Source organism: Oreochromis aureus, linkage group 13, assembly GCF_013358895.1.
Source record: "Oreochromis aureus strain Israel breed Guangdong linkage group 13, ZZ_aureus, whole genome shotgun sequence".
Classification (NCBI taxonomy): domain Eukaryota; kingdom Metazoa; phylum Chordata; class Actinopteri; order Cichliformes; family Cichlidae; genus Oreochromis; species Oreochromis aureus.
In genome coordinates this window covers 130,268-146,696 of record NC_052954.1, presented here as the reverse complement: position 1 = coordinate 146,696, position 16,429 = coordinate 130,268, and the positions used below count along the sequence as shown (strand labels likewise).

General features: G+C 40.0%; 1 protein-coding gene across 1 annotated transcript in view; it reads left to right on the top strand.

Annotated features, from left to right (window-relative positions):
- col13a1 (collagen, type XIII, alpha 1) overlaps window positions 1-16,429 on the top strand; it is a 174,579-nt gene that overhangs the window by 55,195 nt on the left and 102,955 nt on the right. The window contains exon 3 of the mRNA XM_039621732.1: window positions 3,753-3,760. Within this exon, the coding sequence (XP_039477666.1) occupies window positions 3,753-3,760 (8 nt within the window). The remainder of the gene's footprint in view (window positions 1-3,752; window positions 3,761-16,429) is intronic.

The following is a 16,429-nucleotide window of genomic DNA, read 5'->3' as shown; positions in this document are numbered from 1 at the left end:
CATTGAGGCGCTTTGCAGCTTGGAGGTATGCCAAGTTCTTGTGGTCAGTCCACACCACCACTCCCTTCCAGCCAATGTCGCCACTCCTCCAGGGCCAGTTTCACTGCGAGTAGCTCCCGGTCTCCAACGTCATAATTCCGTTCTGTGGATGACAACCGGCGAGAGAAAAAGGCGCATGAGTGCATTTTATCTTCCACCTGCTGCTAGAGGATGGCCCCTACCCCGGGATCTGAAGCGTCAACTTCCATGAAGAACGGATGATCGAGGTCAGCCTGCACCAGCAGCAATGCTGACGAAAACAGGTCCTTAGTCATGTGAAAGCCTGCTGGGCGTCCGGAGACCACTGAAACAGCAACTTGGGAGAGGTGAGGTTAGTCAAAGGTAAGGCTATCTTGCTGAAGTTGCGAATGAAGCGCCTGTAAAAATGAGCAAACCCCAGAAACTTTTGCAACTTCCTGCGACTCTTAGGCTCTGGCCACTCCACCACTGCCTTGACCTTAGCTGGATCCGCACGCAGCCGCCCCTGTTCCACAATAAAGCCAAGGAAAGACACAGTCAGAACATGGAACTCACACTTTTCGGCCTTCACAAACAGACGAGAGAGGAAACACACACACGCATATACACACAGGCAGGTCGACCGGTCGGGGCACCGTCCGAACCTGACACACAGACCAACATCTCCAACAGAACCTGTACAGTTCATTAGGACCCCAGTTTGTAATGGTTTTAAATCTTATTATAACGAGTGCATGACACGCCAGGTTACCGAACAGTGAAGCTGGTGAAATTAAAGGCAACCAGATGGTGGAAAAGAGCAAAGGAAGTGCCCAACAAAAAATGGCTGCTACTGTGTGGTTTGACGAGAGAAACAGTGAATCTAAGAGACACAGGGTAAATCAGGAGTGGAAGTGGGTTTTTGGATCTAGATATTTAGACAACTGAAACTGCACAGGCTATTCTTGGATCAATATGCTGGGACAGAGAGTCATCATATTACATTTTATCAAACAACAATAAACTGAGAATAAAGGGACATTATTAAGGTAAAGTGTTGAATTATGCACATTTTCTCAAACTAAACACCAGGGCTCACGGGGCAGTATTTGTAATGGTTTTATATCTTATTATAGCAACGAGTCTCAGTATTTTTGGCTGCATAGTTACTTTAAATACTTGAAAGACTTCATTTTCAGTAAATGACTGAGTCTAATAAGACAAGGGAAAGGGAAACAACCGTGAATCTGAATGCTGATGGGCAATATTAGATTGCTATTTCTGACTATAGCTAACCGCCACTGCCTTTACATAAGCATAAACAACAGGTGTTAGCAATAGTTAGGATTAAACCCAGCAGAGGACAAGGCTTGGAATATGATATCAATGCAGTCAAATAAATTCCACTTTTTTTTGTGTGTGTGTGTGTGTGTGTGTGTGTTTGTTTATGACTGTAAACTTTGTTTCATGTTGTGCCCAGAGCTCGTTTGACAGGCGCCACTTCATGTGCTATATTTGAGCCCACTTCCCCCAGGCCTTTCAAAGTGCCTTTGGATCAAGGTGCTCTACACTCTGTCCCTTGGGTGAGTGGGTCCAGCCAACAGGATGTGATGGCAGGCCAGAATGCAACAAGAATCTTGCCTTCGTGTTTGCTTTCCACACCCTTAAATAGAGAGAGGGAGGTAAAGGATAACCTTAAAAATGTGGAACACAACGTAGGAATGACTGGAGCAGCTGTAATTTGGACTTCATTACCCAAATCTCATATCATAATAGAAAATCATCTAAATTTAAAGTGTCTGGGTGTTTACAGTATGCAACAGTTGGCTCTTTGTGGCCCTAAATGATGCAGCTTTAACTGAAGTTAACTTAATACCAACTAAAGAAAATGTTCATCAAATATCATCTTATCAAATCGTAGGAATTCAAGTTATGAAATTTCATAAATCAACATTACATGATGTGATGTTGATTTATGAAGTATCTCTGATTTTTAAAAAATGTAAAATTATGTCTCTTAAAATACGTTATTCACTTAACGAATAACAATTTAGCAACATTTATTCTGTCAGACCCCTGCAATAGGAGAAAGCCATAAATGCATTTACGTTATTCACTATTTAGTATAATATTTAGTTTTAAATGTAGACCTGTCAGCGGTGTTTGCTGTGATTTTAGTGAGCTGTCCCTGTCTGTTCTGCATCCCTGAAAAGATGCAATTATTATTCTGACGTAGTCCCTGTCATCAGATGAAGACACACAGACACAGGACTTTGTGAAAGCCGTGAGAAATAAAGCTGCCTGTGTGGACCAAATATTCAGTGTCTAAAATGACAGTGGTGTACTTTGATGCCATGTGAAGGATAGAGTAAGACTTTTTAAATTGCTGTAATGCCTTAGCTTTGGGGTGGCTACCAGTCTGCATGCTGTGTTGCCCCAATGGTAACAGAAAATGGTGGGGAACCTTTTAAACAACACCTTCTTATGTGAGCTTCAAACTGTAAACTGGTGTGACTTAATATCATCATTTCCTCAACATAAACAGTATATTTTGGACCCTAAACTGTCTATTTCCATTGTATTTAATTCATATGAATTCAAATTTAACTGACAGCAGGCACCCAAGTCTGGATGGAGTAGACTGAGGAGCACATAGATTAAATAATAGTGAGGATTTGCATTTCACAGACAGTTTTCCTCATCTTGCTGTGGCTGTCATGACGACATCTTCAGTGACCCTTGTCTGGTTTTGGTCGTAACTGTTTTTGTTGAATGATCCCAGGCTTTTACTACATAATTTGTTTTTTGTGAAAGGCCTGTTTTATGGCTGTTTTAAAGCTGACGGGCTCTGATGCGAGTTTATTAACTTGGCACAATCTGAAAGGGTTGAATTTTCATAATAATTTTACCATGTGTGGACAATGAGAAATTCACTTGATGTTTGACTATTTTATATTACATGCACTAGGTTTTGCTAAACAGGGTTAGAGACCCTAAAGAGATGCTATTTTTGACCAATCAATCTTATTTGCATTGCCGAAAGATTTTTTATTTATGTATTGATTACCGATTGGTATAACTCATCTGCTTTGATCAGAAGAAAACTGTGATGTGACGTGTGATCGGGCCAAAATCTTCAGAATGTTTACATGAAGCATTTGATTTCTTGTTAATCTGGTTACTTGTGTACAGAATGCAGTGTTCTCGTGCCTCTGCTGTAACTAGATAGATAACAACTCAATAATTGGCGTCTTGTGGTGTTGAAAAGTACAAGAAGTTATGTTTGTTTACCTCATAGAAAAAAGTCAGTTACATTATTTTGGAGTTTTTAACAAACATTTGTTTCATTTTATGCAGCCCTGTCAGAAACATGACAGACAATAAAAAGTGTAACTAAAAGCCTGGTTCCCACTGGTGTGGTGAACTACGTAGAGCCTGTGATGTAGCCTACACAAGGAGCTAATGCCATTGTCAGCATGTATACCTTAGCATTCTGTGTGAACAGTGACATTTAGTCACATCTTGTATGCATGCTGAGGATTATGGCACAGATTTAACACTGAAGTATGAATCCACTGTAGAAAGATATTTTTACTTGAGTGAGGTGTCTTCCATGAAAAGTGCATTGTTGCTCCACTGCTCATACTCAACTCTAAGAAACTTATTTTGGTTGTACACCATTGTTGGGTTAACTGGAATCTTTGTCATGGTTGGATAAAAACTTAGAACTCTGTCTTTCTCCCTCTGTCTTGCAGGACCTCCAGTAAGTACACCAGATGCTGTGTGTGACCTCCACATGATGAAGTGACTCAAAGTGATTATTTTTACATTTTGGTGACAAGTAGATGAAACGGAAAATCCCCTGGAACACATCTGCTGACAGTATACCTTGACTGGATATGGTGGTAATCTGTAGTTTGATTGTGTAACTTCTGCCTGTCCACATACTCTAACAGTACTGATGATAAAGGAGCTTAGACCTGTGGCCCTTGGCAGGTTTGTGCAGGAAAAGCTGAATGGAGGCAAATAGTTGAAACTGAAGCTTTGATTAAAAGGAAAACTTGTATGTTTTAGATAAAGAAGTATTTTAATAATGAGTATAGCACCCACAGAGAAATTAGAGCTTTACAAAGTCATGAAAAAACATGACTCCAAACAAGAAAAGAAGACTGAAATATTGCAAAACCACAAAAAAGGAAATGTATAACACAATTAGCCACTGGCATAGGTTCCAGTACCAACATGACTTTGAACTGGATAAGCAGATGAAGATGGATGGATGTAATAATTACTGCTTTCAGCTTTCGCAACATCTTAAACTACTTCTGTTGTTGTTACTTTTCCCCACTGTTCATACATTCAGTAGCTTTCACTGCAGAGAATTGAAGCATGAACTGCACACAAGGTTAGTTTAGTGTCAAACGGTGAGACACCAAACAGAAGACAGTGATCAATTTCACGAGTTTTATTTAACACAAGAGTAACAATGAAAAGGTGGGGGTGTGTAGACTGGGACGTGGGCATGATGTGGAAAATCACTGACTTGAGACACTTCAGTAGAGGCAGAGAGTAGTTAGATTTTGGGATGAAGAGTGAGAACCAGAGGAATATTGGAGTTAATGACTTAATTGTAAGGCATTAACACCACTGATTATTGATCAGTGACCACAGAAGAGCTACCTCGTCAGGCCAGGACTCTGTAGTCTATTTACACCTACAGGCCAGTGGACACTCTTTCAATGATAAGGATGTACACATCCTGGACAGGGAGGAACGCTGGTTTGAGTGCAGAGTCAAGGAGGCCATTTACGTGAAAAGGGAAAGACCATCTCTGAGGTTACATCTGTCATCATCTTACAATGCTGTGATTGCAGCCATTCCCCAACTCTCTGTGAATGGTACTCATGGCCATTGATCAATGGTCATGGCAATTTGAATATTAATGATCAAGGAACTGACCTCACAGCCCATTGTTCATTCAGTGGGCTGGTTTCAGTCATTCTGCAAATGTACTGTTTATAAGGTTGGAAACCTGCAGAAGTCACTTAGATGAGTGACAAAACACTACATCCAGATGAACAGAATCTTTTTTTTTTTATTTCTTTACCTGGATGATTGAGCATGCATCAAAACATACTAATAGGAAGATTGGTTGCTCCAGTCTGCAAGCATTCATGTGCAAGATACTGAACCTTGAGTTGTTGCCGATGGATTCAATTTTTAATACAGTCCTGATCAAAAGTTTAAGACCAGTTGAAAAATGGCAAAGATTCATATTTTTCATGGTTGGATCTTAACAAGGTTCCAAGTAGAACTTCAACATGCAACAAGAAGAAATGGGAGTGAAACAGGCTGTTTTACAGCTGATCAAAAGTTTAGAACCACACGGCTTTAAAAGGCCAAATCTGTGCAAGAATGTGGATTTGTTGTCTTTTTTCTATCAGGCAGTCACACTGTCATGACGTTCTGATGGCAAAAAAATGTTCCCTTTTTGAATGTGGTCGGGTTGTTGAACTGCATAAGCAGGGTCTCTCTCAGCACACCATCGCTGCTGAGGTGGGAAGTAAGACAGTCATTTGGAATTTCTTAAATGATCCTAAAGGTTATGGAACAAAAAAGTCAAGTGGAAGACCCAAAAAAATCTCACCAGCACTGAGCCGGAGGATCCAATTGGCTGTCCGTCAAGACACTGGACAATCCTTGACCCAAATTGATGATGTTTTTTGTTTTTGAGGCCCTTGAAGTCTCAGATGCCGTCTGATGGTTATGGGGCTGCAGTCAGCACCAGTAACGCCCTTAAAGGCCTCGTCTCCTTGAACGCCGCAGAACTGACCGTTTGGACTTTTTAAGAGAGCACCAAAGATGGGACATTGAAAGGTGGAAGAAAGTTTTATTGTCTAATGAGAACAAATGTAACCTTGATGGTCCTGATGGCTTCCAACGTTACTGGCATGACAAGCAGAGGCCATCTGAGATGTTCTCTATGCTCCACAGTGGAGGGGACGTCATAATTTCCTTCAGTGGAACAATGGAGCTTCAGGAGGTGCACGGGCGTCAAACAGCCGCTGGCTATGTCCAGATGTTGCAAAGAGCATCCTTCATGACTGAGGGCCCTCATCTGTGTGGTAACCACTGGGTTTTTCAACAGGACAACGCTACAGTACAATGCAGCGACGAGGGCTCAGACCTCTACATTTGAGAAACCACGCAGTCACTTCATAAACGCATGGTACAACATAGAAGAACCACCTCGACGGGACAAGACTCGGCTGTTTATCTGCATCTAAAGGACAAAGGTCACTCTTTGAAAATGCCAGTGTTCACAATTTGGACAGAGAAGACAGATGGTTTGAAAGAGGAGTGAAAGAAAACATCTATGTGCACTGTGAACGACCATCTTTGAACAGAGGGCAGGGCTTACGACACCAGCTGTCTGCCATCTATAATCTAATTTTTAGATCCCTTCGCAGATGCCTTAGCGTCCACTCGCATCTTGTGTCAGCTGATCTCAAAAATTCATGTGATAGGGTGAGGCAAGGTCTCACAATGGTTTCCCCTGAAACCTCTGCTGATAAGTTGCTTTCTTTCCAAGCTCCTTAGATTACTATGACCTGGATGATTGAGAACGTACACAGACATCCTTAACCAACCAATCCTCATACATTATCATTCTCGACAATATCTGTATCAGCTTCCTCATAAGAAAAATGAAAGGACTTTAGTATTGTATCATTTCAATTTGGTCATTTCATGAACAGTATTGTTCTGTTCAACCCTGTTGATTTTGGACTAGCTACAGATTATTTTGGTTCTGGCTCACAACTCACAACTGGTGTCTTTCAATGTTAACTGTGTTTTATAACGCTTTTAATTACACTCTCTAAACTCACAGTGGTTGGATTATAATACTCTGAAGGCCCTAATGGGACTAATTGCTTTTTAAGAAAAAGTATGTTTCATGTCCCAATATTTAAGGAACCCAGGAGAGACTTGTACTGGAGTACAGTGTTCCCTCGTTTATTGTGGGAGTTACGCTCTAAAAATAACCCGTGACAGGTGAAATCTGCGAAGTAGCCAACTTTATTTTTTACAATGATTATAGATGTTTTAAGGCTGTAAAACTCCTCACTACACACTTTATACACTTTTCTCAGACAGGCATGAACATTTTCACACTTTTCTCTCTTGTTTAAACACTCTCAAAGTTCAAACCTTTGTAGAAAAGTAAGTCCAGTGTTATAGAATGAAACCAAAGATCAAACCCTGTTTTCAGGTCCAGAACATGAGAATAGAGCAGCTGCCAGAGAATTCAACATTAAAGAATCAATGGTATGGACGTAGAGGAAGCAAGAAGAATGAGTTGATTAAAGTTTGACTTATCAGACTGTTTTGTTTCGCTTAATGCGCCTTATGGTCCGAAAAATACGGTAACTTCTACCTTCCTGTAGCATGTCCAGAAGTCCAACTTTTTGTGCGATGCTTAGCATTTTCCTCTGCCTTTTGACAGCCTTTGACAGCGCAAACCCTTTTGTCGACATTGTTGTGTTTGTTGGGGAGCAAACTTTCAAACGTACACTACAGCACTTCAGAGTCACACTGCTAGCAGTCAGACAGCTATCAGCAAGATTTATGTAAATTTGACAAGCTGAACACATTCTGTACTGTACAGGAGACATGGCACGAAATTGACTGACAATGGTCTACAGCCAATCAAGACGCAGAACACAATGCGCTGTAAAAAAACAAACAAACAAACAAACAAAAACCCCAAAAAGCATGCAAAATTGCACATAAAAAAAATCTGCGAAACAGCGAGGCCGCAAAAGGTGAACCAAGTTATAGCGAGGGACCACTTTACTTTAGATGATACTTTTTACTCTCAATATTTAAGCCACTCAAAATTCCTAATGCAAACTGATCTTTCAAATCGATTATCAAATCCAAGAAGCGTTCTTCCATCCAGAGTTACTAATGTTAAGGGAACAACGTCTCCTGTCCTCTTGTTTGTCACACACACACAAAATGTTCCTCTTTTGACTTCCAGCTAATTAGGGCCCGAGCACCGAGAGTGCGAAGGCCCTATTGTATCTGCTCCGTTTATTATTATTATTATTATTATTAGGGCCCGAGCACAAAAGTGCGAAGGCCCTATTGTATCTGCTCCGTTTATTAGGGCCCGAGCACTGAGAGTGCGAAGGCCCTATTGTATCTGCTCCGTTTATTATTATTATTGTTATTATTATTATTATTATTATTATTATTATTATTATTACGGCAAATGAATCGGCCTTTTGAGGGCCTAAACATGCTCAAAAACTCATGAAATTTTGCACACGCGTCAGGTCTGGTGAAAATTTACGTATTTTAATGTCCTCAGAAATATCAAGGGAAAATTGGCTCAGTAGCGCCACCTAGAAAAATGAAAAACGCGAGCCCCCGGTGTGGGTATGACCTACATGTATGAAACTCGGAACACGTATCTACCGTTAGGAGACGCACAAAAAAGTCTGTTATGGCCATGTCCTAAACCCAACAGGAAGTCCGCCATTTTGGATTGAAGGTGACATTTTGGCTCTAATTTTGCCATTTCCATGCCTCGAACTTTTTCGAACTCCTCCTTGGGATTTGGTCGTATAAGCTTCATCTTTGGTCAGTTTCAACTACACACCTGGGCCATGTTAATTGCGGAGCTTTTGAGTTTTCGCGATACTGTGAGGCCGTGGCGCCACGGCGAATTTCGATGACTCGCCATGAAAATATTATTATCTCTCATTCTGTCATACATTGTCCCATCTGGACCAAAGAGCACACATATGATAAGGCTCCACCCCTGAACATATCTTAACTGCCATATTTGACACCAGGGACAGCGCCACCTAGGGGGAGCAGGAAATGTCATGTTTTACACTTCGGGGTACAGTATTGTGATCGGTGACATCTGCAGCCTCAAATTTCTCCAGGAAAGCCTTAAGGAGTTGGTCTTGGGTTACAGTGAAAACTGTGAGTTTTCGCAAAAGGGTGTGACCCCAGCAGCATGGCGAACATTGATGTCTCGTCATGAAGAAACGAATTAGTATAACTCAATGAAATCCAGACAGATCAGCACCAGACTTTACAGACATGATGTCAGACCCGGCCTGAACAGATTGATGTGCCCATTGTCAGGAATACGTAGAGCGCCACCTAGTGGCAACATGAAATGTCATGTCTTTCACTTTGTTGTACTGATTGTCACAGGGTCATCGTGGCCACCTCAAAAGCAGTGAATATCACCATCAGTCCCTCATGATGCTTCAGTGCGAAAATTGTGACTTTAAACTGAACGGCGCACCCTGGTGGCCACGCAGTTCACAATGAATAATGAAGTGGCTTTTGAGGGGCTTGGAAAGTTTAAAATGTCCTGAAATTTGGCGCACACCTCCAATGTGACGAGCGCTATCTTGTTCTGTGATCATTTTCATTGAATAACGCAAAATGGTTCAACAGCGCCCCCTACAAAATTTCAAAACAACAGCTCCTGCTCTGTGTTTTATCTATAAGTCTGAAACCTGGTAGGCTTATAGGAGATTTCAAGATGTACAAAAAAGTCTCTTGGAGCAATATCACAAATCCAACAGGAAGTCAGCCATTTTAAAATTAATGTGTAATTTTGGCGACATTTTTCCCTCTTTTCAGGCCTCATACTTTGACAAACTCCTCCAAGGGATTTCATCAGATTGACCCGATCTCAAGCGTGTGTAATCTAAACACCTTTGTGATCTTAAATTGCAAAACTTTTTACGTTCAGGGAAACGGGGTGGTCATGGCGGCACGTGGCGTTTCAATCACTCGCCAAAAAGCAGTAATCTGCTATCACTCAGAGACACAATGTCCAATCTCTCCTAAAGGTCGCAGGCGTAATGAGACTCGACCTCGGAAATGTTTGTTATGTATGTATGTTTTTCAGTAATGGTTAGAGCGCCACCTAGTGGGACGACTATAATCATGATTGAATGAGATGAAATGTTAGCTGGTGGTTAAATGCATAAATTCCATCAATGTGACATCAGATCGGACATGCTAATTTTAGGTGTTGGGCGTGGCTGGACGTGCCGGGGGTGCGAGGGCCCTCATAACGCTGCTTGCAGCTTTAATTATTATTATTGTGTGGATGCCCTAAAAGGGCTTCCACACTATTGAGTTCCTGTTTCTCTTTATTCTTTATTGTGTGGATGCCCTAAAAGGGCTTCCACACTATTGAGTTCCTGTTTCTCTTTATTCTTTATTATTGTGTGGATGCCCTAAAGGGTTTCCACACTATTGAGTTCCTGTTTCTCTTTATTCTTTATTATTCCTCTAGTTGCTTCCGTACGTTTTTTGCCGATTAACTACTCCCTCAATTTTCAGCCGATTTTCTCAGTTCAAACTCTAAACTGTTCTGCCCTTTCTGCTAATGCCAGCTATGACTTTTGGTGTTTATTACTATTATACTTTTTAAAATATTACACTTTTTTCCTTTAATTTGTCCCATTGAAATGAATGGGAAACTTCCACAATTCTGCTAAAACTTGCTTGTCTTTGAAACTTAACTACTTCCTCATGCTTTCACCTAGAAACTCCATTCAAACTTTAAAATGTTCTCAGATTATTGGGCTATTCCTGTCTGATTCAGCTTTTTCAGATCTTCTACCGTTTTAATCTTATACCTCTTTAAGTTTTCAGTTGCAAAATTGTGATTTTTCAGAAAATACATGCGTTGTTATGGTTGCTATGCAATTAAGTCAGAGTGAGTGCTGGTCCGTTCTGAATTTTCTCTTCATGTCTAAACAACTTCTTGCTACTCGCTCAATTTCCACTCAACCCCCACAAATTATACATCAAAACGTAGGTATTTTTGCTGGCTTTTAGACAATGTCACTATCTTTATTGTGAGATTTACCATTTTTCATAATTTGCCTCGGAGTGACACAAGGTCTGACAACCCCATTCAAAGTCTATGGGAGGTTTTGAAATTCAGAGCTGAAATTCTGTAACGGGAGGCATTTTCAAATCGCCATATCTCTTTAACAAAGCAAAGTTAGGACATGAGGCTTGTGCCAATATATCTTCAGACACTGCTGACACTCACAGTGGAAGCAGTTTTTACAATTATCTTACCGTTGAGCAATGAATTACATTTGTTTGAGGGGTGGAAATCGGTCCTCCTCTCAGTTTTTGAACTCCGAAAATGAAGCCGTTTCTTCTCTCGTCATATCTCCGCGACGGAGTTACAAAGAGCAATAAAAATCGCAGTCAAAGTACACCAAAGGCCGCTGATTCACCCAGTACAAGAATTATGCTGCTAGCCCTCCTAGTTTTTGAGTTACACGACGTTTTGTAACTCCAAAAAACGGCGCTTTTCGCCTCTCACCGCGATCTATTTCTGATTGCTGATGTCTTTGTTTTTCAGCCGCCCGCCCCCTTTCCAGGTGGCGCAATCAGTAATGACACGGCTCTGCAGCTCAAAGGTCGTGCGTTCAATCCCACCTTGGTCAACATTTTTTTTCACTACAAATTTATACACTATCACAGACCTGTAATTTATATTGCTAATTTTTTTCACTACAAATGAGTAGTGCAAAAACATACTATGTCTGCAACATCACAGTATATCTGTTATGTTATAGTATAACTACTAAATCACAGTATTTCTGCCAATTCAAGGAGGCTGACTGTTACTAAGTGCATCAGTGTACATAGGTCATCTGTTGTGTTGGAGTGCCCTCTTGTGGCGCCTTTTGGGTAGTGCCTTAGTAAACATGAACACTGCAAAGAAGTGGTATCAGACTGGTTTGTAGTGGAGGAATTTGTTGCCAGTTTCTTTCATCTTTAATCCGTATTCATGTTGTAATGTAGTAGTACCACAATATGGCAGAAACACTGTTTTGGCACAAATACTTTGATTTGGTATACTTTAGCTTCTTCACCCCTTTTCAGCAAAATTTTCATTTTTTTCACCCCTTTTCAGCACAAATTCCAGCTTTTTTGGCTGTTTTCAGAAAAAAAAACTCTTTTCAGCAGAAACTCTGCTGATTCATCTCTTTTCAGCGCAAGTTTCTGCTTCTTTGCCTCTTTTCTGCAGAAATTCTGCTGATTCACCTCTTTTCAGCCTTTTCACCTCTCATCAGCACAATTCTCAGCAGTTTCTGCTCATTTCACCATAATTGTCGGTCTCTCCATCTCTTACCTTGTGAGAGGTAATTTGGCACAGTTAGATGAGTAGCCGCCTTGTGCCCAGGAGGGCCAGGTTCGAATCCTGCTCAGGGTGACATTTTTTTTTTTCACCACCATACAACTTTTTGCAACTTTTCATCTTTTTCAGCTTTTCAGCAGACAGCTTCAGCGTTAAGGCATCCACACAGCATTTTTGCAGGAAATGCAAATTTTTCTAGTTGTGTGGATGCTGGAGGCATCCACACTATTGAGTTCCTGTTTCTCTTTATTGTGTGGATGCCCTCAAGGGCTTCCACACTATTGAGTTCCTGTTTCTCTTTATTCTTTATTATTCCTGTCGCTTCCGTACGTTTTTCGCCGTGGATCTACTCCCACAGTTTTCAGCCGATTTTCTCCGTTCAAACTCTAAACTGTTCTGCTCTTTCTGCTAATGCCGGCTATATCTTTTGGTGTTTATTACTGTTATACTTTTTAAAATATTACACTTTTTCCCTTTAATTTGTCCCATTGAAATGAATGGAAAACTTCCACAATTCTGCTAAAACTTGCTTGTCTTTGAAACTTAACTACTTTGTCATACTTTCACCTAGAAACTCCATTCAAACTTTAAAATGTTCTCAGATTATTGGGCTATTCCTCTCTGATTCAGCTTTTTCAGATCTTCTACCGTTTTAATCTTATCTCTCTTTAAGTTTTCAGTTGCAAAATTGTGATTTTTCAGAAAATACATGCGTTGCTATGGTTGCTATGCAATTAAGTCAGAGTGAGTGCTGGTCCGTTCTGAATTTTCTCTTCATGTCTAAACAACTTCTTGCTACTCGCTCAATTTCCACTCAACCCCACAAATTATACATCAAAACGTAGGTATTTTTGCTGGCTTTCAGAAAACGTCACTATCACTGTTGTGGAAGTTACAGATTTTTATCAAATCGCCTCAGACCAACACAAGATCTGAAAACGCTCCATTGAGTTTCAATGGAGAGTGTGTTCAAAATCAGCGCTGGATTTCTCTAATGAGAGGCATTTTCAAATCGTCATATCTCTTTAACAAAGCAAAGTTAGGACATGAGGCTTGTGCCAATATATCTTCAGACACTGCTGACACTCACAGTGGAAGCAGTTTTACAATTATCTTACCGTTGAGCAATGAATTACGTTTGTTTGAGGGGTGGAAATCGGTCCTCCTCTCAGTTTTCAAACTCCGAAAATGAAGCCGTTTCTTCTCTCGTCATATCTCCGCGGCGGAGTTACAAAGAGCAATGAAAATCGCAGTCAAAGTACACCAAAGTCCGCTGATTCACCCAGTACAAGAATTATGCCGCTAGCCCTCCTAGTTTTTGAGTTACACGACGTTTTGTAACTCCAAAACGGCGTTTTCGCCTCTCACCGCGATCTAATTCTGACTGCTGAAGTCTCTGTCTTTCAGACCCCCGCCCCCTTTCCAGGTGGCGCAATCAGTAATGACACGGCTCTGCAGCTCAAAGGTCGTGAGTTCAATCCCACCTTGTTCAACATTTTTTTTTTCACTACAAATTGATACACTATCACAGACCTGTAATTTATATTGCTAATTTATTACAATTCTGCAAAGTTTTATGATTTTAGCAGCTTTTCTAATATGGACCTCAGATTCTTGTCAACACCACATGGCAGAAATACATACAAGTAAACAGCCTGATGAAGCAGACAGAAGCAGTACCTCTGATTGGTGAATTTGAGCAGAACCAGGTTGTTCTGCCTCTTTTCAGCAGAAATTCTGCTCATTCACCTCTTTTCAGCGCAATGTTCTGCTTCTTTCCTGTTTTCTGCAGAAATTCTGCTGATTTACCTCTTTTCTGCAAAATTTTCAGCCCCTTTACCTCTTATGAGCACAATTCTCAGCAGCTTCTGCTCATTTCACCATAATTGTCAGTCTCTCCATCTCCTTCCTTGTGAGAGTCAGTTTGGCACAGTGAGATGAGTAGCCGCCTTGAGCCCAGGAGGGCCAGGTTGAAACATAGACTGTCTGCAACATAACAGTATATCTGTTATGTTATAGTATTACTACTAAGTCACAGTATTTCTGCCAATTCGTAGTATTTGTACTAAATCATACTACTCATGCCAAATCATAGTATTCAAACCAAAATATAGTATTTGTACCAAAGCATTGTATTTGTATGAAGTACCGTATTTCTGCCAAATCATAGAATTACTGCAATTTCATAGTATTTTGAGGAATCCCTTTGTGATAGTATTACTTCTAAGTCATAGTATTTCTGCTTTGTCATAGTATTTGTACTAAAACGTAGCATTTCTGCCAAATCATAGTATTACTGCTATCTCATAGTATTTGAGTGAAATTACAGTGTTTCTGCAAAAACATTGTATTTCTGCTAAATCATAGTATTTCTGTTATCTTAGAGTACTTGTACTCAATTATAGTATTTGTGCCAAAGTTTAGTATTTCTGCCAAATCATATTTATGTGAATTTGTACACTGTAATATCGCTGTATTACGTAGTGGCTAAGTAGGAGGCTGACTGTTACTACGTGCATCAGTGTACATAGGTCATCTCTTGTGTTGGAGTGCCCTCTTGTGACGCCTTTTGGGTAGTGCCTTAGTAAATGTGAACACTGCAAGAAGTGGTATCAGACTGGTTTGTAGTGGAGGAATTTGTTGCCAGTTTCTTTAATCTTTAATCCGTATTCATGTTGTAATGTATACCCTGTTCTCAATCATAGAAAACTACACCATATCACCCTCCACATCCTCCTACTGTATGCCATATCTCCCTGTAACATCCATCTGACTGCCAATAAACTCCACCTGTGGTAATCTAATCCCTGGATGCCAGCCTCTCCTTCTGACCGAGGATAGCTACTATTGCAGCACCACCCAGCATTAAACTGACGTACACCATTCTGTACAGTGCTAAATCATAGTGTTTGTGCCAAACAATAGCATTCACCCAAATAATAGTATTTCTGCTATGTTATATTATTACTGCTCATAGTATTTCTGCCAAATCATGGTATTTGTTCCAAAGCATAGTATTTCTTCCAAAGCATAGTTTTTCTTCCAAATCATAGTATAACTGCAAAATAAAAGTTTTTGAGCCAAAACATATTTTTTGTGCTAAAACATAGTATTTGTGCCAAATCATAGTATTTCTGCTAAATCCTAGTAATTTTGCTCAATGATAGAATTTCTGAATTTATGCTATAGTACTTTTTGCTAGATTATAGTATTTCTTCTAAGTCAAAGTATTTCATGTAAATCATAGTATTTCTACCAAGTCCCAGTGTTTCTGCTAAATCATAAATCATACATAAATCAATGTTTCAGCACAAATTGTATGATTTGGCTCAAATACTATGATTTGGCAGAATTTTCTATGGTTCAGCACAAATGCTATGATTTGTAAGAAAAATATTATTTAGTATAAATACTAATAATACTGTGTTTTAGCACAGATTCAGCTAACACTATGATTTGTCACAAGTGGTATGATTTGGTACAAATACTGTGATTTGGCACAAACACTGTGATTTACCAGAAATACTGTGATTTGGCAGAAATACTATCATTTGGTTCAAATATTATGATTTAGAAGAAATACTATGTTATAGTATAAATACTATGTTCAGACTTTAAAAAAATTCTGCTATTTCTGCTAATGTGTGCTATGACTTTTGACCATTGAAATGAATGGAACACATTATCAATGTGGTCACTGATTTTGCTCCCTGGAGTGAGCTGTGTTTTAGCTCAGTGAGATGAGCAGCAGTTCTCAGAGCGGGAGTCCCGGGTTCAAATCCCGCTTATGGCAACTATTTTTTTCAGTGCATAATTATATTGTTTTAACTCTTTTCAACACAAATGTAAGATTCTTCACCCTTTTTCACCAGAATTTTCCAGTTTTTTCACCACTTTTCAGCACAAATCCCAGCTTTTTCAGCTGTTTTAAGCAAAAACCTCTTTTCAGCAGAATTTTGCTCATTCACCTCTTTTCAGCAGAAATTATGCTGATTGACCTCTTTTCAGCAGAATTTTCAGAATTTTGCTTATTCAACTCTTCTGCAAAGTTTTCAGCCTTTTCACCTCTTATCAGCACAATTCTCAGCAGCTTCTGCTCATTTCAGCAAAATTGGCAGTCTCTCCACCTATTCTTGGTCAGAATGAGTCTGGCTCAGTGAGATGAATAGCTACCTCTAGACCAGAAGGGCCAGTTTCGAATCCTGCTCAGGGTAACATTTT